Raw genomic sequence first — 26,538 nt, 5'->3', positions numbered from 1 at the left:
AATATTTAGAGCATCACACCTCTATAATTTTCTTTTAAAATATAAAAGTGAAATCGTTTATTTTTATAATATAGTTACTCCATTTTAGAAAAAAAATATAGAAAAAAATAATTTTTTGTTTTTATATTTAGAGATAAAATAGTATTTTCTATATTTTTTCTTATAAATATAAGAACTTTATTATAAAGTCATACATCAGAGTAAATTTAATTCTATAATAAAGTTTTTCTATTTTAGTAAAAAATATAAAGATAAAAATAAAGTTGGGTTGGAGATGGTTTTAATCAGGTTTTAATGTTTCAATCAATGTGTCGACCGAGAAAAGAAAAGAATCAATGAAATGTGGACAAAGTCTTGTTGTTAGCAATTTAATTATCTGAGTGTGATTATTAACGCAATGAATGAACACCTTGTGTAGTTTATATTCCCTCGGTATAGTTATGTTTTATTTGTACTGTATAATTATAACTTTATTCCTAAATTTACCAACTTGTATGAAAGAACTCTAATAGTAGCAGTTAATATAAAAAGTTTGATAGATTTGTGCCTATAAATACATTACAGAATACTATTTTGAATCGAAGCTTGTAATCGAGGTGGTAATAGTAATTTTGTTTGAATTGAAGCTTGTAATCGAATCTTTATTTCTGTTTCGGATCAGTTTATTATTCAAAAAAGATATTATTTTGAAATAAAGAGAATCATATTTTAAGAGTTCATGGATTTTGAACAGGAACGATGAATCAATAAAATTGCACCGATTTTGTGATTTTAATAAGATTTTAATAAGAAGTTTATTGTGTAGTTTTGAAACAATTGAGAGAGAGTAATAAATTGATTGGTCGATTAATAAATTCTATTAGTACTAAAGATGGAGAAAGATGAAAGGGATCTCTTTTTTCTTTAAAGTGTGCATTTTTTTAAGAAAAGTTTTACTAATTAAAAGTTGTTAAGAGTTTTTAAAACTATCTCAACTTGCTTAAACATGTTGTCAAATTGTAGCTAAAACTTTTCATAATTCAATAATTCTTGCATCATTTTCTATAAACAGGTTTCTAAAGTGTCGGGTTGGTTACAGGAAAAAAACAAAACAAAATACTCATATACGGGTTTTTTTTTTCCTTTCCACTACAGCATAGTGTGATTAGTGGTGAATCTGGTGATGTATTATGATGTTTGACTTCTAAACCTCCGATCATATTGTTGAAGTTGACAAATATATGTGGTAGAAATTTAGTTTTCATACTGTTTGGCCAATATTCACGAATTTTCAAAAATATATATTTCACTTGATTTTTTTTCACTTTTATGGTTTGTTTTGAATATGGCCACAGATAATTTTTGACTAAAATATGAAATTAAGTACATTAGAATATTTTCTTTAACTTGTGATTGCTATCGACATGGTAAATAGGCATACAACTTGAAGAATCTTAGTAGTATTGTACAAATAGTATAAGTAAAGCATAAAACTAGAGATAACGATAGCAATACATAAACGATAAATGTCACGTCCACCTTTTCGTCCTTCGTAGTCTCGTTATCTAAAAATTCCAATAAAATAATTATAAATATACTTTAACGTTAAAACGATATTTTTGTAATGGAATTTACTGGGACATTACATATTCCATTGGCTACGGGACTCAAATTTTAATCCGGGTAACGAGTACTGATTATGTGCATTTGGTCTGGATGGATGACATTCCGTGGATAACTTCTGATGTTTACAATCAGGAATGATGTTATTCTGTGGATGCTTTCTGATGTTTACAATCAGGATGAATGTTATTCTGTGGATGTTTTTCTGATGGTTACAATCAGGATGGATGTTATTTTGTGGATGCTTTTCTGATGGTTACAATCAGGATGAATGTTATTCTGTGGATGCCTTATTGGTCGAAGTCCAATAGGCTTAAAAGGAAATATGTTGTATTTGGATCTTAGTGGTCGTAAGCTCATTAGTGTAAGGGTTTAGGGAGACACTATAAATATTGTCTAAACATATTTCTTGCCTCCTAACACTCATAGCACTCATTTACCAAAAAGAAGAGATTTAGGAAGAAGAGAGGCAAGAAGCAAGAGCAAAGATAGGGATTTGAAGGAGAATCTACAAAACATTGAGGAGAAGCAAAGGGAGATCCGATCCAGAGTCTCAGGTTGTTTTTTCTCTAGAAGAAGTGTGGATTTTCATCTCTTATACACGCAGGTTCAGTAAGCTCAAGTCTTAGATTATTGTTGTGTTGTCTCTAGGTGAATAGAGAATCACTGAGGTGGTTGTGTAAGAAAGCAATTGTATACACTTGATACTAGTGAATCGTTGAGAGTGTCGTCCTCTCCCCAGATGTACCGAAAGAGAATTGCCAAATCTTGTGTGTGTCTTTAACAAACTCAAACAACAACAAGAAGTGTGCTAAGGTTAATTAGTCAAGTGAGATAAACCGGTTAATTGGTTAAGTAAATATCTCAACAAGTGGTATCAGAGCATCAGGTTCAGCAGAGAAAGATTACAGTTTCAGTTTCGGATCTGCTATTGGTGTTTGGCTGTACAGGTTCAGAGGTTTCTGGTTCTGTTCAGCATTTGGAGTTGTTTGAAGAAGTTAAAGGTTACTTGTCTGGGTGTTCAGCTTTAGCAGAGGATAAAGTCTTGAGTCATGGACCCGCTCAAGGTAAATTTGAGGTGGAGAAGTTTGATGGTCAAGGAGACTTTGGTTTATGGAAGTTTAAAATGCTTATGCAGCTTGAGCTTCAGGGTTTGGATTTTGTTCTTGGAGAAGAAGAATCCAGCAATTCTGTTAAAGGAAAAGAAAAAGAAGGTGATGTTACAGAATCTACGAGTTCTCCGGTTGATCCGCTGAAAAAGGAGAAAGATAAGAGAGCAAACAATCTGATATGCTCTTCTCTTAGCAACATGATCTTACAGAAGGTTATGAAGGAGACAACAGCTCTAGGAGTATGGAAGGCTTTGGAAAGGGATTATCAAACTAAGTCCTTACCTAACCAGATTTATTTGAAGCAGAGGTTTGCCAGCTTTAAGATGGAAGAGCACAAAAGCATATAGGAGAATCTTGATGTGTTTCTGAAACTGGTAGATGACCTGGGGAGTTTGAACATTAATGTGAGTGATGAAGACCAAGCAATCCAGGTCCTGTATAGTCTCCCAAGGCAATTCGACTCACTGGTTCATACACTTAAATACAGTAATGGGAAGGAAACACTGACTCTGAATGAAGTAGCCAGTTCTGCTTATGCCAAGGAAGTTGAGCTAAAGCAAAAAGGGCTCATTGGAAAGACTAAGTCAAATGCAGAAGGTTTGGTTGTGACTAGGGGTAGACCTGAGAGGAAGGGTTCTGGTCAGTCAAGTGGAAGATCCAAGAGCAGGGATTCAAGGTCTAAATCTAGGCCAAAGAATCAACATAAAGCTAGAGAGTGTTGGATATGTGGGAAGGAGGGACACTTCAAGAAAGATTGTCCTGAAAGAAAGAATGGGAGAGCAGCTGATTCTGCAAATATTACTCAGGAAAAGGAATTTCCTATGATCTTGACAGCAAGTGAAAAAGTCCCCAAGAGTGAGTGGGTTATGGATTCTGGATGTACATTCCACATTACACCAGATAGAGATGCCTTATTTGATTTCAAGGAGTTTGAAGGTGGAAAGGTATTGATGGGAAACAATACTTCAAGTGAAGTCAAAGGTATGGGCAAGCTGAAGATCATAAACTCAGAAGGAGCTACAGTGACATATGTGAGATACATGCCAACCATGAGCAGGAATCTCATCTCTTATGGCCAGTTAGAAAAGAGTGGTTGCAAGTATGAAGGAGAAGACTTCACATTTAATTTCTACAAGAATGGCAAGAAGGTGATTTCTGGGAAATATCAAGATGGGCTGTATTATTTGCAAGGATCGGTGGTGAAGGGAGAAACATCTGTTGTCAGAGCTGAAGTGAACTTGACAAACAGATGGCACTCAAGGTTGGGACACATGAGTTTTAAAAACATGAATCTTCTGGTCAAAGGGGGTTATCTAGACTCAACGGAGGTCCACACACTAGATTTCTGTGAGGAGTGTATATTTGGAAAGTCCCACAAGCAAAGCTTTCCAGAGGACAAACACACTACAAAAGGTATTCTTGAATACATTCACAGTGATCTATGGGGCTCGGTTTCGAATGAGCCAACTCTGTCAGGATATAGTTACTTTCTTACATTCATCGATGATTACTCAAAAAAGGTCTGGATCGGGTTCTTAAGGAGTAAAGATGAGGTGTTTGAGAATTTTTCAGAGTGGAAGGTACTTGTGGAAAATCAAACAAAAAAGAAGATAAAGTGTCTAAGGACAGATAATGGATTGAAGTTCTGCAACAATCTGATGGATAAGCTTTGTCAAGACTCAGGGATTAAACGACACAGGACTTGCGTTTATACTCCGCAGCAGAATGAAGTTTCTGAGAGGATGAACATGACAATAGCAGATAAGATCAGGTGTATGTTGGCAGAATCAGAAATGGAGAAGAAGTTATGGGCTGAGGCAACGTCGACTGCGGTTTATCTGATAAACAGGTCTCCTAATGCATCTTTGAGGTTTCAGATTCCAGAAGAAGTGTGGTCAGGGTCAAAGGTTGATTACCGTCATCTTAGCCGGTTTGGTTGTGTTGCTTATGTGCACAGAACAGAGGACAAGTTAGGTCCAAGAGCTGTTAAGGAATTCTTCATGGGTTACCCACAGGGTACTAAAGGTTACAAGGTGTGGTTACCGGAAGAGGAAAGATGTACTATCAACAGGAATGTAGTCTTTAATGAAGAGAAGCTGTATAAAAATCCAGGTCGGATAGAAGCGACTAATTCTAAGAAAGAAGAAAGTCACTTTTAGCACTGATCTTATTCAAGGGCCAACTACAAATGGTTCAGTTCATGAGTCTACCGGTCAAGGTGGAGAAGCTTCGGGAAGTGGGGATTCTACTGGTCAAGGTGGAGATACTTCGGGAAATTCACAATCAGAAACTGAAACAAAAGAGAAAGAGGAATCTGAGGAAGATGAGGAAGAAAATCAGAGTCATATGGAGTATTTTGATGATTACTTGTTGGCAAGAGACAAGGAAAGGAGAGTCATCAGACCACCATCGAGGTTCGAAGGATCTGATTTTGTAGCTTATGCTTTGGCTGCAGTAGAAAGCTTGGAGATGGATGAACCAAAGTCACTAGCAGAAGCTAGAAGAAGTAGAGACTGAGATAAGTGGAACCAGGCTATGGGAGAGGAGAAGCAATCTCTGGATAAGAATGATACTTATGTGTTCCAAAGCCGGAAAAGCAGAGGATAATCAGGTGTAAATGGATCTACAAGATTAAGGAAGGTATTCCAGGAGTGGAAGATCGCATGCATAAGGCAAGACTTGTAGCTAAAGGGTTTACACAGGTTGAAGGAGTGGATTACAATGATATATTTGTTGCAGTGGTTAAGCATGCTTTTATTCGAATCATGTTATCAGTTGTGGTGAATTTTGATCTGGAGTTGGAGCAACTGGACGTCAAGACTGCTTTCTTGCACGGTACACTTGATGAAGTCATCTACATGAGTCAGCCAGAAGGTTTCATAGAGAAAGGAAATGAAGACAAAGTTTGTCTACTGAAGAAGTCTCTCTATGGGTTAAAGCAGTCACCTATGCAATGGAACAAGAAGTTCGATGATTTTATGAAGTCTCAAAATTTCTGGAGGTGCATGAAGGATCCATGTGTTTACACTAAGGGATCAAGTATTGATGATAGAGTATATCTCTTATTGTATGTTGATGACATGCTTATAGCAGCAAAGGATATGGAGAAGATCAAAGCGCTGAAAGCAAGTTTGAAGGAAAAGTTTGAGATGAAGGATCTAGGGCCAACAACTAGGATCCTCGGTATCCATATCATCAGGGATAGGAAGAAGGATATTCTGAAGCTATCACAGGAAAGGTATCTTAAGCAGGTTTTGAGAACTTTTAACATGGAGGATTGCAGGGCTGTTGTAACTCCATCTAATTCTCAGTTCAAGCTTATGAGTCTAACTTCAGAGGAGTTGGTTGTGGAGACACGGTTGATGAGCTCAGTTCCTTATGAAAGTGCAGTGGGAAGTCTGATGTATGGCATGATTGGTACTCGTCCAGATTTAGCGTATGCGGTCGGTTTGGTCAGTAGGTTCATGGAAAATCCAGGAAGATGTCATTGGTCTGCGGTTAAGTGGATCTTGAGATATCTAAAGGGAGCTTCGGATGTGTGTCTAAACTTCAAGAAGTCAGACAAGTTTGAGATTGAAGGATTCTGTGATTCAGATTATTCTGCAGATCTTGATAGGAGAAGGTCAATATTTGGGTATGTCTTTAAGGTTGGTGGTAATACTGTGAGTTGGAGGTCTACTCTTCAACATGTTGTGGCTCTTTCAACTACTGAGGCTGAGTACATGGCACTCACAGAGGCAACTAAAGAGGAAATTTGGTTGAAGATTTTCTGCAGTGAATTGAGGTTTAAGTCAGAATGTTTCAAGTTGAATTGTGACTCACAGAGTGCAATTTGTTTGGCGAAGAATCCAGTTCATCATGACAAGACCAAGCACTTTGAGAATAAAGTGTATTTCATCAGGGACAAGGTTGAGGATGGTTCAGCTAATGTGCAAAAGATTCATACTTCCCTAAATCATGCAGATATGTTGACAAAGAGTTTACCAGGAAACAACTTTGAGAGGTGTCTGGTGACACTCAATGTCACCAACTGAGTTGAGATAGCGGAAGCACGAGATGGTTTGTCGGTTTATCACCTCGCAGCAGCAAGAAGTTCAGATGGTCAAGTCTGGGAAATCAACAAAAGGGTCAGGTGGTCAAGTCTGAAAAGAAATTCCAAGGCAGTTCGGTTTTAGAGCTGAGGGTCGCCGGTAAAGGTGACATGTCTGCTTATATTCTGGTGGTAAAGCTGGAAGGGTTGCAGGAATGATTCACTAGTTGAGACTATGACGGAAGTCTCAGGTTCATCTTACGTTGAGGTAAATCGACATAGAGATGGTATGTCTTTTACAGATTTCGTAAGCACAGGTGACCAAACGCTCAAGGTGGAGATTTGTTGATTATGTGCATTTGGTCTAGATGGATAACATTCTGTGGATAACTTCTGATGTTTAAAATCATGATGGATGTTATTTTGTAGATGCCTTTTGATGTTTACAATCAGGATGTATGTTATTCTGTGGATGTCTTTATGATGGTTACAATCATGATGGATGTTATTCTGTGGATGCCTTCTGATGTTTACAATCAGGATGTATGTTATTCTGTGGATGTCTTTCTGATGGTTACAATCAGGATGGATGTTATTCTGTGGATGCCTTATTGGTCGAAGCCCAATAGGCTTGAAAGAAAATCAGTTGTATCTGGGCCTTAGTGGTCGTAAACCCATTAGTGTAAGGGTTTAGGGAGACACTATAAATACTCTCTAAACTTAATTTATTGCCTCCTAACACTCATAACACTCATTTACCAAAAAGAGGAGATTACGGAAGAGGAGAGGCAAGAAGCAAGGGCAAAGAGAGGGGTTTGAAAGAGAATCTACAAAACATTGAAGAGAAGCAAAGGGAGATCCGGTCAAGTGTCTCAGGCTGTTTCTTCTCTATAGGAAGTGTGGATTTTCATCTCTTATAGACACAGGTTCAGTAAGCTCAAGTCTTAGCTTATTGTTGTGTTGTCTCTTGGTGAATAGAGAAACACTGAGGTGGTTGTGTAGAAAGCTATTGTATACACTTGATGCTAGTGAATCGTTGAGAGTGTCGTCCTCTCTCCAGATGTACCAAAAGGGAACTGGGTAACCAAATCTTGTGTGTCTTTAACAAACTCAAACAACAATAAGAAGTGTGTTAAGGTTAATTAGTCAACTGAGATAAACCGGTTAATTAGTTAAGTAAATATCTCAACAAGTACAACTTTATTAAGATCAATATGTTACTACTATTCATAAGAGATGCGTGTTATTTATATTTTCTTCACTACAACTATTGTTGTTTGTTCTACTAATTAAGCATTAACTCAACGTTTTGTCAAAACAATTGATGCATCGTTTTCAAATTAATTTATGGTAATAACTATCACAACTGTAGTCTGTAGTGACCCAACTTGATATATCTTGCCGACAATTTGCAATGTATGAACGAAAACCACGCAAATAAACAGTAAACATAAAACTAGTCACGTTTTACGTATGCATGGACAATGAAATTAATAAGTGTTGTATCGTAACAGTTACATGTTTGTACATTCAAAATCTCATGAAATTTTCTTTTATCCACGCGAGCCTTTAAGGCAAACACAACACTGAAATCTTGAAATGAGATATGCATTCATTTACGTCAGTCATATAAATGTACTAATTAATTTTTTTAAAATTTGGTCAAGAATGTACTAACTAATTTGAATATCCGACAGGTATATGGATATGTAAACTCCGTAATTAGTTGATGGCTAAGCAGCTATATTGTTTTGTAAGGAATTTTGCACGTGATTGAGAATCTGGCTTGAAACATTATACAAGTATAGTAATTAAATCACTAATTAGTGAATTAAGTAATTTAGCAGTACTTAAAACAAAGAAAGCATTTAAGCCAATGAGAGGGACTTTTCATAATAATATTATGGAGCATGACCACATAATCATTGAGATTGGACACTCACAAGTTGTCACTGTTGAAACTGATGCAAACATTCTGAGTTTCTATTATTATTATTATTATTATTATTATTATTATTGTGAATGTGAACCCAGTCAAAATAGGTGTAGAAAGCGTGATAGAGAATAGAAAAAAAAAACTTTTGACAAAAGAAAAAGAATATAAAACAACAAGTGTGATAAGAAATTAAAAGCCGACAAAAGAAAAGGATGAAATAGAAATTAACTAATTTGGATTTAATCGAAAAAGGAAAAAGGGGGGACAGTGGGAGAGGAAGCACATGGGAGGACGAGAGAAGCTTGCTTTTTGGAAACTACACAATACCCCTAACTCTCATGTGCCTCTGCTTTTTACCCCATAATATTTTTAGATTTACAATATCATCCAAATAATGCCTAAAACGAAGTGGTAACTGATACTAATAAACATTTTCATTTCAGCATCGCAGTCAAATTTTAAACTAGCAATACTGTAAAATGTTTGTGAAAAAAAGAAGCGATACTGAAAAATGTAAACGTTATCATTTTATATGTTAATTTTTATATATATATATATAAGTAAACTAACTAAAATATTATACTAAACAAAAAATTGAGAGTCCATGTTTTATACTTTTATAGTATGAAAAATTTACACAGATTTATCATATAAGATTATACGGTTTGTCGAATTAGTTTATTTGGATTTAGAAGTTTTATCAATTTTGAATATTTAATCCTAGTTTTGACAGATTATAGAACCATCAACACTATACCATTGTTGATGTTTTTTTTAGTCTTACTGGTATGTTTGTTGTAAACATGGGTCCCATTGTTGATGTTTTTTTTAGTTTTACTGGTAGATGTTTGTTGTAAATATGGTTTTCTATAGTCGTTTGTGATAATTAATCCGGTAAATATGCTGCTAAGTGTTTTACACAAATGTACAGTTCTTAATGTATAGTACTATAGTTTTGATAATTCTAATTAGGATGTCGACAGACGCTGGCTCATGGTTGGTTTAGAGGTACGAGCCAGCCTGCTCCAGTCTTTCTCTGTTCTCTTCCCCATACCAAATAAAAAAAGTTGTATTGTAATCATGTAATTTATGACGTGATGTATAGCTATATCTTTTGACCTTCTATGGTTACAAAAAAGCTAACTATTTTCTTTTTAAGCTAAGGAAACGTCGGTCTGAGTAATAAAAGTACATATCTTTAACCTGTCTAACCGAAAGGTGCTTTTGATATAGAAAACAAGAAAAACAGAGAAAGGTACTTTTGTTTTGAGCCGGAGCAGGCCATGTTTGGTAAGACTGGTCTATCTGGGCCATTCAAATTTCGTAAGATCCGGCTATCCGGCCCATTAATACTAGTTTATCAACCCCAAATATAAATTCGTTGAAAACAAGAAACGTCAAGAATTAGTTCAAAGACTCTTAAAATGGAGAAAAAGTAGTTTACAACTTCCAGATCATATGATTATGTAACTCAAAATCACAATGATTAGCAAGCTAATCGAATACTCGTATACCTCATTACATTTTGGTTTAAGGCATAGAACAAAACATGCAGAACACTCTCAATGGCAATAAATACACTTGTGGCTTAAGAATTGAAGAATACGTGTGTTGTGTTCTGATGATTGTGCCTCTGGTTCATCATGATGCTGTCAGCTCAAGTCTGGTTGAGGTATTCGGCAGTTGCGTAACTCCCAAAAGCAGTGCATAATGGCTACTCTTGCATGATGTTACAACGCTTGTAAGCAACGATGTGGCACAAGAGCCAATTTAGTCATGAGTTCGATGAGTTTCATTAAAGATACAAAACATTAAATTTCGATGAAGGCATGTGTTTAGGCGACTATATATGCTTCATTTTCTGATCTCTTTTCTTCTTCTCGTCTCTTCGGTTCAAAATTAGGAAACCTTGATTGCTACTTGCATATTCTGTGCTCCGTGAAGAACATGTCTAGGAGCAATCGGTGGGTGAAGAAGACAATCGACTCGCTCAAATGGCTTCTGTAGTGTATTAAGATCTCATTGTGAAAAGTTAAATGTTTGTGTCAAGAGAGACAAATGATTGGTCACTTGTACTTTGTTGATAGTGATTTGACACTGGACAATGTAACGACAAGCATTCACATTACTAACATAATAAAATTATTTATTGTCGGGGGTAGGTCAGGGCATTCGAACCGGAATCGGCCAGAATAACCGGAACAACTCACAATTGTATTATTATATAAATTGATCGGTTTTTGCAAACTTTAACATACACTTTATTAATTAGTATTATTTAAAAAAAATAAATTGCTATAAAAATATACATATTTACTAACAAAAAAACCAATTCTCTTCTATTTTTGTCCGCTAAAACATAGGAATATTCATATGCATAATAAGAATGTTACATTTCTCTTGATTTACAGAGAAATACTATATTTTCTTCTATAAATGTTGGATAGTATAAAATTTATCTATTTCAAACAAAACATTGGAGTGAAACTCACATTTTTTTTTAATATGTTCCACTGAAATATAGAAATGTTATATTTCTCTCTGTTTATATAAAATATTATTATTTTTTCTATAAATGGTGGATAATATAATACCCTCGTTCTTTTGGTGAACATCAAAACCACCGTTGCGACAAAAAATTACAGGTACAACGGAAGCAAATTTGACCGCACGAAGAATTAAAATGGTTACTCGTAAACCGCTCGAAATACAAAATAAGGAAAGCAGTTGACGCTGAAAAAAATCAGCGTTCCTTTCACCCCCTCGCAATCAGCCGCAACGTCAAGAAAAGCAGGTTGGCGTTGTTTCATGAGTGCTATGCTATGATGTGTTTTGCCGTGGTGATAGTTCAAATTTTCTGTAGCAGCCGCTGTTTTTGGAGTTCGCCAAAAGAAAATGGGTAATATTTATCTATTTAAAAAATATTTGAAAGAAACTCAGATTTATTTTATAAATTTTCTATTTCTAAAAAAAAGAGGATTGGAATGATCTTATCTTTGTTCTCATAAAACTTTAGATTTTTTTTTTTGTTTAAATCTAAATAAAATTTTAACAAATCACGGATTTTGTTATGTTTTTAATTTAAGAAAAGAAAAGAAAGTCAAAAGAGCTATTAAAAAGGGTGAAAAAACCATCCAAAATCTCTCAAATGTCACCTGAAAAAAGTAAAAAAATAAACAAAACGCTGCCCGAAACTCATGCCCGAACTGCCCGACTTCTTCCAAAGTAGTAATCCCCTTTCTCTCTCGATTCTATTTTTTTTCTTCTTGTTGATAAAAAAAAAAAAACTCTCTCTCTCTCTCTTTCTCTCGCTCGCTGGATCGAAAAGAAAAAAAAAATCAAAGGCGGCTTTCGATTCGCGTTCTTCGGTCTCCGGCTCTCTACGGATTAATCGTTCTTCTCGTGGTTAGATATTCGCGGATCAGGTACTGGAATCGTAATCGTATCTCCTTCTTCTTCTTCTTCGCTTAATTAGGGTTTTCAATCGAATCGAATTGTGTATTTTGAAAAGGGGTAAAAAAAAAAATGAGAGACGTCGTCTATGCATGGGAGGGGGCTTTCTGAGGATAGGAAGAAAGGTCATCGTCGGCTTATGTTTAGACCTCCTTCGCGTCTAATTTCAAGCTTGGAGGCTTCTGGTTCTTCGTCTGTATCTCTCTCTTCACCTTCTTCCTTCTCTAAGGTAACGATTAGTGCTTGATTTGTCAAATATTCATTCAATTGGGTTTTAAAGTCGAGATTGGTTCAATTGGATTTAAAAGTTTTGATCTTTTTTTGCAGGACGGGAGGAGGATTAGTGTTGGTGACTGTGCTCTGTTTAAGCCGCCTCAGGATTGTCCACCGTTCATTGGTTTGATCCGTTTGCTTCTTCCTGAAAAAGAAGGCAACTTTAAGCTGCGTGTGAATTGGCTCTACCGACCCGGTGAGTTGAAGCTTGGCAAGGGCGTCCTTTTGGAGGCTCAGCCTAACGAGATATTTTATTCCTTTCACGAGGATGAGATACCTGCTGCGTCTTTGCTTCATCCGTGTAAAGTTACCTTTCTTCCCAAAGGCGTTGAACTCCCATCTGGAATCTCTTCGTTTGTTTGCTGGAGGGTTTATGATGTTATGAACGAGTCTATTTGGTGGCTCACTGATCAAGATTATATCGATGTGAGTGAGTGAGATCATAATCATTATTATCCAATTCTGTTTCTTCTCTGGTTTTGACAACTGTTTTTCTTTATGCAGGAACGTCAACAAGAAGTAGATAACTTATTGCGTAAGACTCGTTCCAAGATGACATTACAGCAGGGTGGTCGTTCTCCTAAGTCAACGAATAGTCCGACAACATCTCAAGCGAAAACAGGAACAGAAGGTATGCAGAACAGCAGCTCCTCTTCTTCACAGGGCAAAGGAAGGAAGAGAGAGCGTGGTGATCAGGGTTCTGAATCTGTGAAAAGAGAACGCCCAAGTCGGATTGATGATGGTGGTTCTGGTTTTGTAAGAACAGAAAGCAGTTTGAAATCTGAGATTGCAAAAATTACTGAGAGAGGGAGGCTAGTGGATTCTGAAGGGGTTGAGAAATTGGTACAGCTCATGCTGCCCGAGAAGAACGAGAAGAAAACAGATTTGATTGGGCGATCCATTCTTGCAAGTGTTGTAGCAGCAACAGACAAGTTTGATTGCCTCAGTCGTTTTGTCCAGCTGAGGGGATTACCTGTTTTTGATGAGTGGCTACAGGAAATTCATAAAGGGAAAATTGGGGATGGGAGCAGTCCCAAAGACAATGGTAGATCAGTGGACGATTTTCTTTTGATCTTGCTGCGTGCTCTTGACAAGCTGCCTGTGAATCTCAATGCTCTTCAGACTTGCAACATTGGAAAGTCTGTTAACCATTTGCGATCACATAAGAACTCGGAAATCGGGAAAAAGGCAAGGAGCTTGGTTGATACATGGAAGAAACGTGTTGAGGCAGAAATGGATGCCAAGTCGGGATCTAATCAGGGTGCATCTTGGCCTGGAAGATATCGTCAGTCTGAAGTTTCTCATGGCGGTAGACATTCAGGTGTATCTGCTGATGCAGCCAGGACATCAGCATCTCATCAACATCCTTCTAAGTCCGTGTCTGTCATAATACCGTCAGATAACAACATGAAGTCTGCAACCACATCTCCAAGTTCTACTAGATCAGCACCATCACTTGGAACAGGTGTAGCTGTCGTTAATGATGGGCAACAAAGAGATACTGGTGCAGTCCATAGGGAAGTTGGGCTGAGCAGGAGCTTCTCATCACAAAGAACAGCAACTGAAAAGACTCCTGACATACCTATGGCTGAAGGTTGCAGTAACAAGTTAATTGTTAAGCTGCCAAAACGTGGTCGCAGTCCGGCACAGAGTTTTAGTGGAGGTTCCTTTGAGGATCATGCAGCTGGTAGTAGCAGGGCTCCATCACCTGTTCCTTCAGAGAACAATGATACAAATCGACCTAATTTTAGCGTTGATGGGTCTAGTAAAATAGAAGATATTATCAAACCCACGTCTCCTACCTTAGGAGATGTTGTCAAACCTGGAAAAGGGGATAGTGGATCACACAGCTCAATGAATGCCTTGATTGAAAGTTGTGTCAGGGACTCTGAGGCAAATGCATGTGAGGCTGGTGTGGATGACGTTGGAATGAATCTTCTAGCTTCTGCTGCTGCTGATGAAATTTCCAAATCCCCTGTTGCATCACCCGCGGTATCCCTGGTTTCAGATTCCTTGATGAATGATATTTCAGAGAACCATATAACAGGTTTGCCTAACGAGCAAGCTGAAGCTCTTGCCAAGGATCCCACCATTGTTGAACATGTCAGTAGTATTGGCGACCAGTTGGCCTCTGTAGTGAATGTGAATGATTCTAAGCCCTCTGATTCAGAAATGGAAGAGTTGCAAAGATTGGTGGATCAGTGCCTAGAAAGCAATGAAAATTCAGATGATATTGCCCCAACCGCTGGGCACACATCAGGCATTAGGGGAAACATTTCTGATGATGGTGATAGTCGGGTAGTTGCTGACGTAAAGACTGAAGAGATATCAGAGACAGATGGAGTGGCAGATACAGTGATGAGGACAGGAAACTCTGCCTTACGTAAATGTAAAACCGTTGGCAAAAGTCAAAATGAGGATTCTTTGACTGCTGAAGATTCACACTTGGGTGCTGTTGGTGGTGCTCAGGTGGAAGATAAACCAAAGGTGATATTGAGTTCTGAGCTAGTTAATAAAATGGGTGAAGTGGTTTCGGTTTTGTCAGAGTTTGCCAAGGATAGGAGTACTGAAAATGTTGATAGATCGATGCCAGAGAAATTGTCTGATGATAATGATTGTGGTGGAACAGCTAACGATCGAAAGGCTGCTTGTACATCAGTGGAAACTTCTGCGCCAGCTGAATGTAAAGCCATCGTATTATGTCCCAAAGTAGAATCCTTGGTTGTTGCAAATTCACACACTGATAACAAGGAAGAGCATAAACCCCCGGTAGTCTTGAGTTCTGAGTTGGATAAAGAAACGGCTGAAGATCTAACTGTTTCGTCCGAGCTCTCCAAGGGCATAGCTGCAGAAAAGATGGACGTGGGGATTAATCATGTGAACCAGACAGATAAAAAGAGCAAGCCTGTGACAGCGCATCTGTACTCATCTTTAACTAACGGTGAAATTGAGCATGTAGAGGCGTCTCTAAAGAGTGCTGAAGTCGGAAAACGGTGCGCCACGACAACATGTGATGATGGGGATGAAGTCGAGGAATGTACCTCTGTTGCCAAAGATGTTCCTTCAGTTTCAGCTTCAGCTTCAGCAGGGTCAGAGCTAGAAGCCAGAGTTGAATTTGATCTAAATGAAGGTTTCAGTGGGGATGATACACGAGATGGGAATTCAAATAACTTATCTGGATCATTATCTTTAACACCTACTCCTTTACAGCCCAGTCTACCTCCTGCATCCGTTACAGTTGCTGCTGCTGCAAAAGGTGCATTTGTTCCGCCTGATGATCTATTGAGAAATAAAGCAACTGTTGGCTGGAGAGGATCTGCTGCCACTAGTGCCTTCCGGCCACCTGAGCCAAGAAAAGTCCAAGAGGTGGTGCCACTAAACATAAATAATGTGGCTTCCTGTGATGCTTCGACAACTGCTGGCAAGCAAACAAAGACATTCTTGGACTTCGACCTAAATGTACCGGATGAAAGAGTTCTTGAAGATCTGCCTTCCCAAAGATTTGCCAATCCCACAAATTCCTCTGGTGGGCTGGATCTTGATCTAAACAGACTTGATGATCCAGCTGATATGAATAATCATACAATAAGCAGTGTTCATCGAGTGAATTCAACTTTTCAACAGGCAAACTTATCTTCTGGTGGTAGTAGGGATTTTGATTTAAACGATGGACCTGCTGTCGATGATGTTAACGCTGAGTCATCTCTGGGTTTTAGTCAAAATTCCCGAAGTGCACAGCCAGTGATCAGTGGAATAAGGCCTGGCTTCTCATCTTGGTTTCCTGCTGTTAACAATTATTCAGCAATGAGTATTCCTCAAGTCTTGCCTGAACGAGGCAATGGACTGCAGAGAATGGTTGGTCCAACATCTGAAGTTTCATCATATACACCTGATATGTACAGAGGCCCTGTTTTACTGTCTTCTCCAGCAGTTTCATTCCCACCATCAGCATTTCAGTATCCTGGGTTCCCTTTTGGTTCCAGCTTTCCTCTTTCCTCAGCAAATTTTTCAGGTGCTTCAACACCATACATGGACTCTTCATCAAGTGGCAGGCTATGCTTCCCTCCTGTCAACTCTCAAATATTGGGTCCAGGAGTAGCCATCCCTTCTAACTACCCAAGGCCTTATGTCGTTAATCTCCCAAACAGCAATGGTGGAGTTTCGGACAGCAACAATGCAAAATGGTTGAGATCTGGTCTTGACTTGAACTCTGGACCAGGAGGGCATGAAACTGATGGCAGAGATGAAGCAGCACTTGTACAAAGACAGCTATCTTCCTCTGGTTCTTTACCCTTGAAAGATGAAGCAAGAATGTATCAAATGTTTGGTGGTACTCTCAAGAGGAAGGAACCAGACAGTGGTGGATGGGATGGATACACGCAACCCTCTTGGCAATAACAAACCTCAGAATCTCTTTGTAGGCCGTTGCACTAAGCATGTAAGCATATTTTTACTCTCTTCTTTCAGCTCTACCATCTTCTGTTTCTTTATATTATCTCTCGCTGACTGTGTTTCTAATTCAATCTTTGTTGGCTCTTAGGTACTCTTGAAGATAAAAGCAGACGCTAACTTAGTTCCTTATCTCTTTTAGAGATGCAAGCGAGTGTTTAGTTTATGTTTTTTTTTTTCTTTTTTTTTGGAGCTCTGCTGTAAAAGAAAAAATGATGGTCATTGTTGGTATGAGACTGGTAAAATCTGACATGGTTTGTGTATTATATAGTCAGCAGCAACTCTTTTGTAGATTTTTTTTACTTGTGGTTAGTTATGTTTGAATCCACATTTCAGAACTTTGTCTCTGTTATAACAAAATGGCTCATATATTGCAAATTTGCAATAACAGGTAGTAACTGATTGTACCATCTGCTAACTCAACCCACATGTGTACATAGTTCCTCCAAAAATCTCTCTCTCCCCTGCGGTTTTCCCTTGGTGGTTGAAAGCTTGGGATTCAAGAGAGGTTTTGCAGAGGAAGAAAATGGTTATTGTGCTGCAGAAGCCATGTAACAACCAAAGGGGAGATTTTGTACCACTTCCTGGTACAATATAGGGAACAGTTACAGCAAACGAAGCAAGGCTTTGGGTTAAGAAACTCCACTATACAGCAAACTACGCAGCTCTTTTTGATTTGAATGATTCATTATACCTTGATACAAAACCGTGCAAATGGTTGTCCTAAGATTCTTTAAAGAACCTGCATTGCTTCCACTCCACTGATCCCAACTCCTATATCTGCTTCTTGAAGCATTCCTAACATCTTTTGCACCATCTCCAATTGCCAATTTTGACTAGTCTTGTCACCTATGCAAATATGGAACCTTCAGTTAGCTTAACCTTACTGTCTCAAAATCTTTGAGATGTTCTACATATTTTGTGCCTTGTGAAGAACATGTTTTGGAGCTATCGGTGAGTGAAGAAGACATGTCACTGGAAGCTACTCAAATAGCTTCTTAGTCTCATTGTAAAAAAAGTTAATGTCTGTGTCAAAGAGAGACAATGATTGGTCACTTGTACTTTGATGACAGTGATTTGACACTGGACAATGTAACCACAAGATCCTCCCATAAAAATCATAAGCAAATAACTTGTTGTGGAGGGTAGGTCACCACATTCAAACCGAAATCAGCCAGAATAAACCGGATCAAATCACAAAAATTATTATATAAACTGATCGGTTTTGTAAACTTGTAGAAACAACTTGTTCATGATTAAAATTTTAATTTGCTTGTTATATAGATAATCTCTCTTCTAGTTTTTTTCCACTTAAAACAGAATTTCTCAAATACATAAAGATTTTACTCCATTTTTTTTACGACACCCATTTTATAAGATCAAGTGTTAGTAGGAGCTGAGACGTTCCGAAGAAACGCTTCCTCCGACTGTATCTGATTTACATGGAAAAAAAACTCCACTATTTCTTGCCTTTTTGGTAAGAAAATTTACACAGATATTTCTGAATCTAAGGATATGGGAGATGCAAATTTTACTCTAATATATTATATATTTTTTTTTCTATTTTTATATGAATGTTATATTTTCTTCTATAAATATTAGATAATACTTCTTCTGTTTCTTGAGAAGTGTGTCTTAGAGTTTTTTTTTGTTTCAAAAAGTGTGTTTTATTGTGTTTTCAATACAAAATTTTAAATAAATGTTCATTTTTAATCTTAATGTAATAGTGTATTAAATAAAAAAAGAATTTAGTGTGTCAACGGAAAAAATAGAGTTTCTAATTAATTTTTTAATACACGTGAATTTTTTTCAGAAGACATTTTTTATGAAACAAAACGAGAGTGAAACTCACATTTTACTTTTCGAGTTTATTGATTGAAAATGATCCTAAATTTCGTTTGATTTTATAAATGATCAGACTTTTTTTTGTGTTTAACCCAAATAATTTTTTTTTTTAAATCACGAAGTTCGTTTTGTTTTAAATTTAGGAAAAAATTAGAAAATCAAAAAAGCTATTAAAAGGGGGGGTGGGGGGGGAGAAAAGAAAACACACTCAAATGTCACCAGAAAACCAAAAAACAAAATAAATAAAAACGCTGCCCGAAACACATGCCCGAACTGCCCCGACTCGTAGTACCCCCCTTTTGCCTTCATCTCTTCTCTTTCTCTCGATTTTATTTTTTCTTCTTCTTCTTCTTCGCTGGATCGAAAAACAAACAAGGGCGTGCTTTCGATTCGTGTTCAATCTCTCTCGCACTCTACGGGGGTTTCTGCTTCTTCTCGCTGTTGGATCTTCGCGGGTTGATTGGATCAGGTACTCGATTTCAAAAATCAATCCCTAAGGAATCGCATCTTCTTCTTTTAATCTCAATTAGGGTTTTTTTTTTTCAATTGTAATCGAAAACCAATTCTGAAAAGGAAGACGAAATTGTGTTTGTTTTGATTCGAAAGGGGAAAAAATGAGAGACGGCTATGCATGGGAGGGAGAAAGGTCATCGTCGTCTGCTTATGTTTAGACCTCCTTCGCGTCTAATCTCAACCGCTTCTTCTTCTTCGTCTCTCTCTCTTTCTTCACCTTCTTCGTTCTCTAAGGTAACTTGATTCGTGTCAACTGGCTTTGATTGGTTCCGATTTGATTTAAAGTTTTGATCTTTTTTTTCGCAGGACGGGAGGAGGATTAGTGTTGGTGACTGTGCTCTGTTCAAGCCGCCTCAGGATTGTCCACCGTTCGTTGGTTTGATCCGTTTGCTGGTTCCGGAACGAGAAGGAGGCAGCTTTAAGGTTCGTGTGAATTGGCTGTATCGACCCGGTGAGTTGAAGCTTGGCAAGGGCGTCCTTTTGGAGGCTCAGCCTAACGAAGTCTTCTACTCCTTTCACGAGGATGAGATACCTGCTGCGTCTTTGCTTCATCCGTGTAAAGTTACCTTTCTTCCCAAAGGCGTTGAACTCCCATCTGGAATCTCTTCGTTTGTTTGCTGGAGGGTTTATGATGTTATGAACGAGTCTATTTGGTGGCTCACTGATCAAGATTATATCGATGTGAGTGAGTGAGATCATAATTCATTATTATCCAATTCTGTTTCTTCTCTGGTTTTGACAAGTCTTTTTTTTTTATGCAGGAACGTCAACAAGAAGTAGATAACTTATTGTGTAAGAGTTTACAGCAGTGTGGTTGTTCTCCTAGGTTAACAACATCTCAAGTGAAAACAGGAACAGAAGGTATGCAGAACAGTAGCTCCTCTTCTTCACAGGGCAAGGGAAGGAAGAGAGAGCGTGGTGATCAGGGTTCTGAATCTGTGAAAAGGGAACGTCCGAGCCGGGTTGATGATAGCGGTTCTGGTTTTGTAAGAAAAGAAAGCAGTTTGAAGTCTGAGATTGCAAAAATTACTGAGAGAGGCAGGCTAGTGGATTCTGAAGGGGTTGAGAAATTGGTACAGCTCATGCTACCTGAGAAGAATGAGAAGAAGACAGATTTGATTGGGCGGTCCATTCTTGCAAGTGCTGTAGCTGCAACAGACAAGTTTGACTGTCTCAGTCGTTTCGTCCAGCTGAGGGGTTTATCTGTTTTTGATGAGTGGCTACAGGAGATTCATAGAAGGAAAATTGGGGATGGGAGCAGTCCCAAAGACAATGATAGATCAGTGGACGAGTTTCTTTTGATTTTACTACGTGCTCTTGACAAGCTGCCTGTGAATCTCAATGCTCTTCAGACTTGCAACATTGGGAAGTCTGTTAATCGATTGCGATCACATAAGAACTCAGAAATTGGGAAAAAGGCAAGGAGCTTGGTTGATACATGGAAGAAACGTGTTGAGGCAGAAATGGATGCCAAGCCTGGAAGACCTCGTCAGTCTGAAGTTTCCCATGGCAGTAGACACTCAGTTGTATCCTTTGATGCAACCAAGACATCAGTATCTCCTCTGCATCCTTTTAAGTCCGTGTCCGGTATTTCAGATAACAGCGTGAAGTCTGCAACCACCTCTCCAAGTTCTACTAGATCAGCCCCATCACCTGGAACAGGTGTTGCTGTTGCTAACGTTGGGCAGCAAAGAAATACTGTTGCAGTCCACGCAGAAGTTGGGCTGAGCAGGAGCATCTCATCACAAAGAACTGTAACTTTTGAGAAAGCTGAAGGTTGTAGCAATAAGTTGATGGTTAAGCTGCCTAAATGTGGTGAACGTGGTGATGGGCACGAGAAGGCTGTTAATGAGTCTAGTAAAATAGAAGATATTGTCAAGCCCACGTCTCCTACCTCAGGAGATGATGTCAAAACTGGAAAAGGACATGGTGAATCACACAGCTTAATGAATGCTTTGATTGAAAGTTGTGTCAGGGACTCTGAGGCGAATGCATGTGTGGCTGGTGCAGATGATGTTGGAATGAATCTTCTAGCTACTGTTGCTGCTGATGAAATGTCCAAATCCCCTGTTGCATCACCCTCGGTATCTCGGGTTTCAGATTCTTTGGATGGCATGCCTAGCGAGCAAGCTGAGAATGTGAATCCCACCATTGTTGAACATGTCAGTAGTAGTGGCGAGCAGTTGGCCGTTGTAGAGAATGAAAATGATTCTAAGCCGGGAGATCTTGATGATAACTCCGATTCAGAAATCGAAGAGTTGCAAAGATTGGTGGATCAGTGCCTAGAAAGCAATGAAAATTCAGATGATATTGCCCCAACCGCTGGGCACACATCAGGCATTGGGGGAAACATTTCTGATGATGGTGATAGTGGGGTAGTTAGTGACCAAAAGACTGAAGAGATATCAGAGACAGATGGAGTGGCAGATACAGTGATGAGGACAGGAAACTCTGCCTTACGTATATGTAAAACCATTGGCAAAAGTCAAAATGCAGATTCTTTGACTGCTGAAGATTCACACTTGGAGGCTGCTGGTGGTGCTCAGGTGGAAGATAAACCAAAGGTGATATTAAGTTCTGAGCTAGTTAATAAAATGGGTGAAGTGGTTTCAGTTTTGTCAGAGTTTACCAAGGATAGGAGTACTGAAAATGTTGATAGATCGATGCCAGAGAAATTGTCTGATGATAATGATTGTGGTGGACCAGCTAACGATCGAAAGGCTGCTTGTACATCAGTGGAAACTTCTGCGCCAGCTGAATGTAAAGCCATCGTATTATGTCCCAAAGTAGAATCCTTGGTTGTTGCAAATTCACACTCTGATAACAAGGAAGAGCATAAACCCCCGGTAGTCTTGAGTTCTGAATTGGATAAAGAAACGGCTGAAGATGTAACTGTTTCGTCCAAGCTCTCCAAGGGCATAGCTGCAGAAAAGATGGACGTGGGGATTAATCATGTGAACCAGACAGATAAAAAGAACAAGCCTGTGACAGCTCATCTGGATTCATCTGTAACTAAGATTGAAGTTGAGCATGTGGAGGCGTCTCTAAAGAGTGCTGAAGTCGGAAAACAGTGCGCCACGACAACATGTGCTGATGGGCATGAAACAGAGGAATTTACCTCTGCTGCCAAAGATCTTCCCTCAGTTTCAGCTTTAGCAGGGTCAGAGCTGGAAGCCGGAGTTAAATTTGACCTAAATGAAGCTTTCAGTGGGGATGACACACGAAAGGAGAATTCAAGTAACTTCTCTGGATCGTTGTCTTTGACATCTACTCCTTTACAAACCAGTCGACCTCCTGCATCCATTACAGTTGCTGCTGCTGCAAAGGGTGCTTTTGTTCCGCGTGATGATCTGTTGAGAAATAAACCAGCTGTTGGGTGGAGAGGATCTGCTGCCACTAGCGCCTTCCGACCAGCTGAGCCAAGAAAAGTCCAAGAGGTGGTGCCACTAAGCATGAATAATGTGGCTTCCTGTGATGCTTCTACAACCGCTGGCAAGCAAACAAAGACATTCTTGGACTTCGACCTAAATGTACCGGATGAAAGAGTTCTTGAAGATCTGCCTTCCCAAAGATTTGCCAATCCCACAAATCCCTGTGGCGTACTGGATCTTGATCTAAACAGACTTGATGATCCAGCCGATATGAATAATCATACGGTAAGCAGTGGTCATCGGGTGAATTCAACTTTTCAACAGACAAACTTATCTTCTGGTGGTAGTAGGGATTTTGATTTAAACGATGGACCTGCTGTTGATGATGTTAACGTTGTTGAATCATCTCTGGGTTTTAGTCAAAATTCCCGAAGTGCACAGCCAATGATCAGTGGAATAAGGCCTGGCTTCTCATCTTGGTTTCCTGCTGTAAACAATTATTCAGCAATGAGTATTCCTCAAGTCTTGCCTGAACGAGGCAATGGACCGCAGAGAATGGTTGGTCCAACATCTGAAGTTTCATCATATACACCTGATATGTACAGAGGCCCTGTTTTACTGTCTTCTCCAGCAGTTTCATTCCCACCATCAGCATTTCAGTATCCTGGGTTTCCTTTTGGTTCCAGCTTTCCTCTTTCCTCAGCAAATTTTTCAGGTGCTTCAACACCATACATGGACTCTTCATCAAGTGGCAGGCTATGCTTCCCTCCTGTCAACTCTCAAATATTGGGTCCAGGAGTTGCCATCCCTTCTAACTACCCAAGACCTTATGTCGTTAATCTCCCAAACGGTAGTAGCAATGGTGGAGTTTCGGACAGCAGCAACAATGCAAAATGGTTTAGATCTGGTCTTGACTTGAACTCTGGACCAGGAGGGCATGAAACTGACGAAGCCGCACTCGTACAAAGACAACTATCTTCCTCTGGTTCTTTACCTTTGAGAGATGAAGCAAGAATGTATCAAATGTCAGGTGGTACTCTCAAGAGGAAGGAACCAGACGGTGGGTGGGATGGAGGAGGATATAAGTAATCGTTATGGCGAATAACAAGCCTGTGAATTTCTTTGTAGGCCGTTGCACTAAGGCTGTAAGCATATTTTTTCTCTCTTCTCTCACCTTATGTTATCTCATGTTTGTTTCTCTCTCGTTCTCTGACTTTGTTTCGTATTCCTCTTTGTTCGCTCTAGGTACTCTGAAGATAAAAGCAGACAGCACGCCACAAAGGACAGCAGTTTCTTAGGGAAAAAAAAAAATCTGACCCCTGTGTTTTACAATCATTCGTGTAGATACACCTCCAAACAGTTTCTGTTTTTCACAGGCATGGCTTATAAAACTCTCAGATAGATAAACCAAGACCGTCATCATCATCGCTTTGTTTATTTGCTCTCATCTCCCAGAGTTTTACCAGGTGATCTTTTTAAAAACAACACACTACTCTTTGCCTTGTCTAACATCTATGTATCTGGACCAAAAGGCAAGACAAGAGTGTTTAGTTTATGTTTTTTTTATAAAGTTCTTCTGTAAGAAAGAAAAAATGATGGTGATGGTCCTTGAAGCATTGTTGGTATATGAGACTGAGAGATTAAAATTTGCCATGGTTTGTATTATATAGTCAGAACTCTTTTCTAGATTGTTCTACTTGTGGTAGTTATGTGTCGAACAAGTGAACACTTTTACTCTCTGTTGCAACAAAATGGCTGATGATATATATTGCAGTGACAGGGTTGAAACAAATAAAACATAATTGAGTTTGACAATAATAGTAAAAGCTCTCTATCTCTCTCTTCCATGTAAACTATTGATTGACTATGATTCAATCTATATATATATATATAATGTCTCTCATTTATCATACAAACTCAAAAGTGGAATACAAAAACATCAGACAGAGTTTGGGTTATCAACTTATCATCAATGCCGGGTCACTATCCTCCCACACAAAACGTTTCTGTCCAAAAACAAAGAGGTGAAGTCAGTGTCTTTTTTCAAAGGAATCTAGAAGCAGAAGTCTATGAAGGTTTGTTGTGTTACACTCACGATAAACACCCGTGGTGATTCGACTGTTGCTTCTTCTTTTTCTTGGTCTTGCCCTTCTGTTTAAGCACCGGTTTGATCACTTCCTTGATTGCCGAATCAAAAACTGCTTTGACATTCTGCAAAATGTAAACTCTCAACGCTCAAGAGTTGTCTTAAGACTATGCAGGTCGAGTCAATGTAAATGAATCTGTTATATACCTGTTGAGTTTTTGAGCTACATTCAATGTAATATGTTGCACCAATGAGCTTACGCAACTCCTCTCCCTGTCATACCAAAACGTTTAACTCATACACACACAAAGCTACTGAAATCTACTGAGATCAAACCTGTGCAGTAGTTACAGGGGATAGTCCAGGATGGTCAGCCAGATAATGCTTATCCTCACGGAGATCTACATTTTGATGTAGTAAGAATCAATAATACATGTAACATATCTGAAACAATGCAGAGGCAAATGCTCATCAGTTTCTTACCTAATTTGGTACCGACAAGAACTAATGGAACTCCTGGAGCAAAGTGTTGGAGTTCAGGGATCCACTGAGACTCAACGAGAAGAAGTCATACATAACATTAGAAATGACTTGACATTGTTACAAGTCTTATTGAGTTCAAAGAGAGATGCATGAATCAAAACCTTTTTAAAAACATTCTCGTAGCTAGCTCGGCTAACCAATGAGAAAGACAAGACGAAGACATCTGCTCCTCTGTAGCTTAAAGGCCTTAATCTGTTATAGTCTTCTTGTCCTGCAAAACAAAACACAAACCCAAACAGGATCTTGGTCTATGCAACAATATCTCAAATCAATCAAAAGAAAATAAATGTTGGTTACCAGCAGTATCCCATAGCCCTAAGTTCACAGTAGTTCCTTCAACTACAACGTTTGCACTAAAGTTGTCAAAAACCGTTGGTACATAGTCCTGTTTACAACCAATTCACAGTTTTGCATAAATCAACTCTAAAGAAAGATTGTTAGGAGAAAGAGAACACAAAAGCTGGACTAACACACAAAAACCTGGATCTTAGTTCATGCATAATCCCTAGTAAAGGAGCTAACTTTGAATTACACAGATGAATTCTAAGAACCTTTAAGCAATGGGGATGCTAAAATTTGACAAACCCAGAAAGATTTTCAGTAAAAGATCAAAACTTTCAAGAACATTCTGAAGAATCCAGATGTTGTTAGGAGAAACACAAAGCTGGATCTTAGTTCATGCATAATCCCTATAAAAAAGGAGCTAACTTTGAATCACACAGATGAATTCTAAGAACCTTTTAGCAATGGGGAAGCTAAAATTTGACAAACCCAGAAAGATTTTCAGTAAAAGATTGGAACTTTCAAGTGAATCTGAGAAACCCAGATGAGATTCTTGATCAAAATTAGAGAGAGAGAGAGAGAGGTGTAATTAACGAGCTACTCACAGTAGGGAACTTGTTGCTGGTATAGCAGATGAGCATACAGGTTTTACCAACGGCACCATCACCAACAGTTACACATTTGATGAACTTTGAAGCACTTGAAGCCATTCTTCTTCTCTACAACACATTCACAAGAAGAAGAATAAAACAGAGAGAGATAAAAGTTGGGTGATTACTTTAATATGAGAGGAGTGAGATAATTAAATATAATGTGTTTAAATGGGTGTTTGTTGGCTTTGTTTTGAAGGAGCGGTGGTGAACTCACATGATGAGCATCCATCTTTTGCTTCTTGAGTTAATGACGCAACACCAGTTGTTACAATACATATTATTACGCCACGGTAATAACCATTTACTATGCAGTCTTTAATAATAGTCACGTTGAGCAATAGTGACAAGCCAAGATGGCTGATGATGTCATTCATATGTGTATGCATTAAC

General features: G+C 38.6%; 3 protein-coding genes across 3 annotated transcripts; 2 read left to right on the top strand and 1 right to left on the bottom strand.

Moving 5' to 3' along the window:
- The first annotated feature begins 11,932 nt into the window (after positions 1–11,932).
- On the top strand, positions 11,933–17,185 carry LOC111212184. Its single transcript, XM_022713626.2, has 5 exons — positions 11,933–12,105; positions 12,192–12,362; positions 12,461–12,832; positions 12,911–16,844; positions 16,947–17,185. Exons 2-4 carry the CDS (start codon positions 12,222–12,224, stop codon positions 16,802–16,804), a joined length of 4,407 nt encoding a protein of 1,468 aa, XP_022569347.1. The 5' UTR covers positions 11,933–12,105; positions 12,192–12,221; the 3' UTR covers positions 16,805–16,844; positions 16,947–17,185.
- A 1,724-nt stretch (positions 17,186–18,909) lies between these two features.
- Positions 18,910–24,320, top strand: LOC106399198. Its single transcript, XM_048769806.1, has 5 exons — positions 18,910–19,169; positions 19,307–19,447; positions 19,520–19,894; positions 19,975–23,729; positions 23,830–24,320. The coding sequence occupies exons 2-4, from the start codon at positions 19,328–19,330 to the stop codon at positions 23,671–23,673; spliced, it is 4,194 nt and encodes a 1,397-aa protein (XP_048625763.1). The 5' UTR covers positions 18,910–19,169; positions 19,307–19,327; the 3' UTR covers positions 23,674–23,729; positions 23,830–24,320.
- A 5-nt stretch (positions 24,321–24,325) lies between these two features.
- On the bottom strand, positions 24,326–26,343 carry LOC111212186 (rac-like GTP-binding protein ARAC10). Its single transcript, XM_022713628.2, has 8 exons — positions 26,101–26,343; positions 25,511–25,598; positions 25,315–25,424; positions 25,154–25,217; positions 25,007–25,071; positions 24,878–24,943; positions 24,680–24,795; positions 24,326–24,590 (listed from the first exon to the last, which is right to left on the bottom strand). The coding sequence occupies exons 1-8, from the start codon at positions 26,203–26,205 to the stop codon at positions 24,554–24,556; spliced, it is 651 nt and encodes a 216-aa protein (XP_022569349.1). The 5' UTR covers positions 26,206–26,343; the 3' UTR covers positions 24,326–24,553.
- Between the last annotated feature and the right edge of the window lie 195 nt (positions 26,344–26,538).

Source organism: Brassica napus, chromosome C9 (assembly GCF_020379485.1).
Source record: "Brassica napus cultivar Da-Ae chromosome C9, Da-Ae, whole genome shotgun sequence".
NCBI classification, from domain to species: domain Eukaryota; kingdom Viridiplantae; phylum Streptophyta; class Magnoliopsida; order Brassicales; family Brassicaceae; genus Brassica; species Brassica napus.
The sequence above is the reverse complement of the archived record's forward strand: the minus strand, read 5'-3'. Positions and strand labels throughout refer to the sequence as shown.

Bases quoted from the DNA above. Each gene is read 5' to 3' on its own strand.
- LOC111212184 (XM_022713626.2), top strand. From the start codon at position 12,222: ATGCATGGGAGGGGGCTTTCTGAGGATAGGAAGAAAGGTCATCGTCGG. The intron at 12,363-12,460 runs GTAACGATTAGT...CTTTTTTTGCAG, and splicing joins CACCTTCTTCCTTCTCTAAG to GACGGGAGGAGGATTAGTGT. The intron at 12,833-12,910 runs GTGAGTGAGTGA...TTCTTTATGCAG, and splicing joins CTGATCAAGATTATATCGAT to GAACGTCAACAAGAAGTAGA.
- LOC106399198 (XM_048769806.1), top strand. From the start codon at position 19,328: ATGCATGGGAGGGAGAAAGGTCATCGTCGTCTGCTTATGTTTAGACCT. The intron at 19,448-19,519 runs GTAACTTGATTC...TTTTTTTCGCAG, and splicing joins CACCTTCTTCGTTCTCTAAG to GACGGGAGGAGGATTAGTGT. The intron at 19,895-19,974 runs GTGAGTGAGTGA...TTTTTTATGCAG, and splicing joins CTGATCAAGATTATATCGAT to GAACGTCAACAAGAAGTAGA.
- LOC111212186 (XM_022713628.2), bottom strand. From the start codon at position 26,205: ATGGCTTCAAGTGCTTCAAAGTTCATCAAATGTGTAACTGTTGGTGAT. The intron at 25,072-25,153 runs GTAAGAAACTGA...ATCAAAATGTAG, and splicing joins TCTTGTCGGTACCAAATTAG to ATCTCCGTGAGGATAAGCAT. The intron at 24,944-25,006 runs GTTTGATCTCAG...TTGGTATGACAG, and splicing joins CCCCTGTAACTACTGCACAG to GGAGAGGAGTTGCGTAAGCT.